Genomic DNA, 2,220 nt, shown 5'->3' on the forward strand with positions numbered 1-2,220 from the left:
GTCTTATTCAATAAAACAGTGAGTCTTTGGTCTTCTTTCTTGGCCGCATTTGAACGAATGGCTATAATGAGCTGAGGACCTTTCCCAACTTCTTGCTTATACCAAGGGAAGTAGTCTGAGGTACTGTCTGAGTAAGTACAGGAGATAACAGAGCTTCTTCCCTCCTGGACACTCAGCGTGGAATGATGCTGCTCCACCTTCTCTCCTCGGCTGAGCCCTGTGCACAAAGAAAAGGTTAGAAAAAGGAGAACAGTTCTTGGGTTATTATGCTGCAGAATTCCCTTTTTCTCCACTAACTGGAAGAAACCTGAGTAAAGCCAGTCTTGATTTCTGAAGAAGACCCACTATATATCCACTAAACAGAGGATATTCCCACTATGGGAAAATCCTCTGTTTCCCATAAACACTCAACTCACAGTGCAGCGACAGCCACAAGAGCAGGATGAAAGCCCCCATGGACGTCCCCATGGTTCCTACCAATGACCATCAGTTTTGGATTGCCACCTCCAGCCCGCACAGCTAATTCTAGTACCAGCCCAGCCTTCTTCCCTCCACCAGTCACAGCGGTTTCCCACTTGGCCACCAGCCAATAAGAAGTTGGCTGTGCTTCTGCCCAGGCCTAGTCAAGCAGAAGCCTCCACCCGGTCTGCATCAGCTCAGGCTCACTACCCTCTTGTGGTCGTGTCTGCCCTGAACTCACTGGGGAAATGTGCTTCTCCACCCTGTGCCTCTGGGAGCTCAAATGCATGATGGCAGCAATACATCAAACAAATTATGTTTTAGATCAGAGACTAAATGCGCAGGAAGAATGTGGAAATCAAGACTTACACTTCTACAAACTACTGAGTCACTGTTAAATTCAAAAGAGGGAGATCCTGTTGGTGTTTATTCAGTGATGAGCCTGGTGTACATGTTTTAAATGGGGAAGGAATCATGATTCACTCTCATAAACAAAGAAAACAGAAAACCTTCCCTTTCTGCCAAAACTACCATCCTCATTTGTCTGTTATGGATAAAATCTCTTCCTAAAAGGAACATGTAAGCCAGAGAATAAATATTTCAAATGCCTCTTATCCCAGACTATGCTCCTCTGAACTAGGCTTGCCTGTGACCTGGCAATTTCCAGAGAAGTGACAGTACCAGACCTCAAAATGTGGAATCTTTGTCAATTCAGATGATTGTCATAAAAATCTCAGTGATTAAGGAACAGGGAAAAAGTCGATGAATTAGGAAACATTTTGACATGGTTCTTTGTGATAGAAATCTGACATGCACTCAGAAATCTATTCCTATTGTTACATGGATTATATGCAGAAAAGTATTGGGGAAAAGAATAGAAATTCTCACAATGTATCGGTTTCAGATTTGAAATATGGAGCAATTTATTCTACAGATGTTTTTGTTGTCTGGTATCCAAAGAGTTGCCAGGTGCTAAATGCAGTGAGTGACTCAGATTCTTCATGGAGGTTCCTCAAAAGTGTAAGCTAACTCTCCCTGCATAGACTTCTGTTACCTTAGCCACTGCTGGTTCAGATTCCATACTCTGTTATTTTTCTCCCAAACTCCACTACTGTGTTCTTTCCCCAAACACTAAAGTTTCTAGTGTTGCAGATTTCCAGAATTATCTCTTTCTGCCAAAAATCCTTTCTCATCTACCTTAATAGTTTGATGTTCTCCAATTACAATGTAAGAAAGACAATCTAGGGAAGCCTACATATTGCCATGGCCCTCCAAGGGACTAGTACAAATAGACTACTGATCATGAGAACTAATCCCTGGGAATTCAAGACCACCTCACTACATTCAGCGGAAGCCCTTGTCCGAAGATTTGCATTCACTAGTCCTTGGAATTATGCAGAATAAAAAAAATCCTCATCCACATTTCACACCTTTAAAAATTGAGGGACAACTCTGATGAAGAATCAAAATCAACATATAAGTTTATCTGTAAATATAAAATGTGTGCTTTTAATATGTAAATTTTCTCCACTCTAAGATTCTCCCTCTATTTATTCATCCATCCTCCATAGGATCAAATTCCCAAAACCTCCTTTGGGTGACTTTCTCTCTTCTTGGAGACATATACTTTAAGTCAATACTTTCTCTTTTGAGTTCTGTTATCCAGACGTGAACATTATAGTATGAGTAAGCTCTGTTTAGCACAATGTCCTATATATGAGCTGTAGCACAAGCATAATCACCCCCTGGGCAAACTTCATA

The 2,220-nt window shown here is 41.4% G+C and overlaps 1 gene segment (V, D, J or C); it reads right to left on the reverse strand.

Moving 5' to 3' along the window:
- Positions 1-2: 2 nt before the first annotated feature.
- On the reverse strand, positions 3-504 carry LOC115302235 (the record flags this gene model as incomplete). The annotated part of the segment is given in 2 exon segments: positions 3-217; positions 417-504. Coding segments are annotated over 2 exon segments (267 nt in total), but the record flags the coding sequence as incomplete, so codon positions are not given.
- Between the last annotated feature and the right edge of the window lie 1,716 nt (positions 505-2,220).

This window comes from Suricata suricatta, chromosome 9 (assembly GCF_006229205.1).
Source record: "Suricata suricatta isolate VVHF042 chromosome 9, meerkat_22Aug2017_6uvM2_HiC, whole genome shotgun sequence".
Classification (NCBI taxonomy): domain Eukaryota; kingdom Metazoa; phylum Chordata; class Mammalia; order Carnivora; family Herpestidae; genus Suricata; species Suricata suricatta.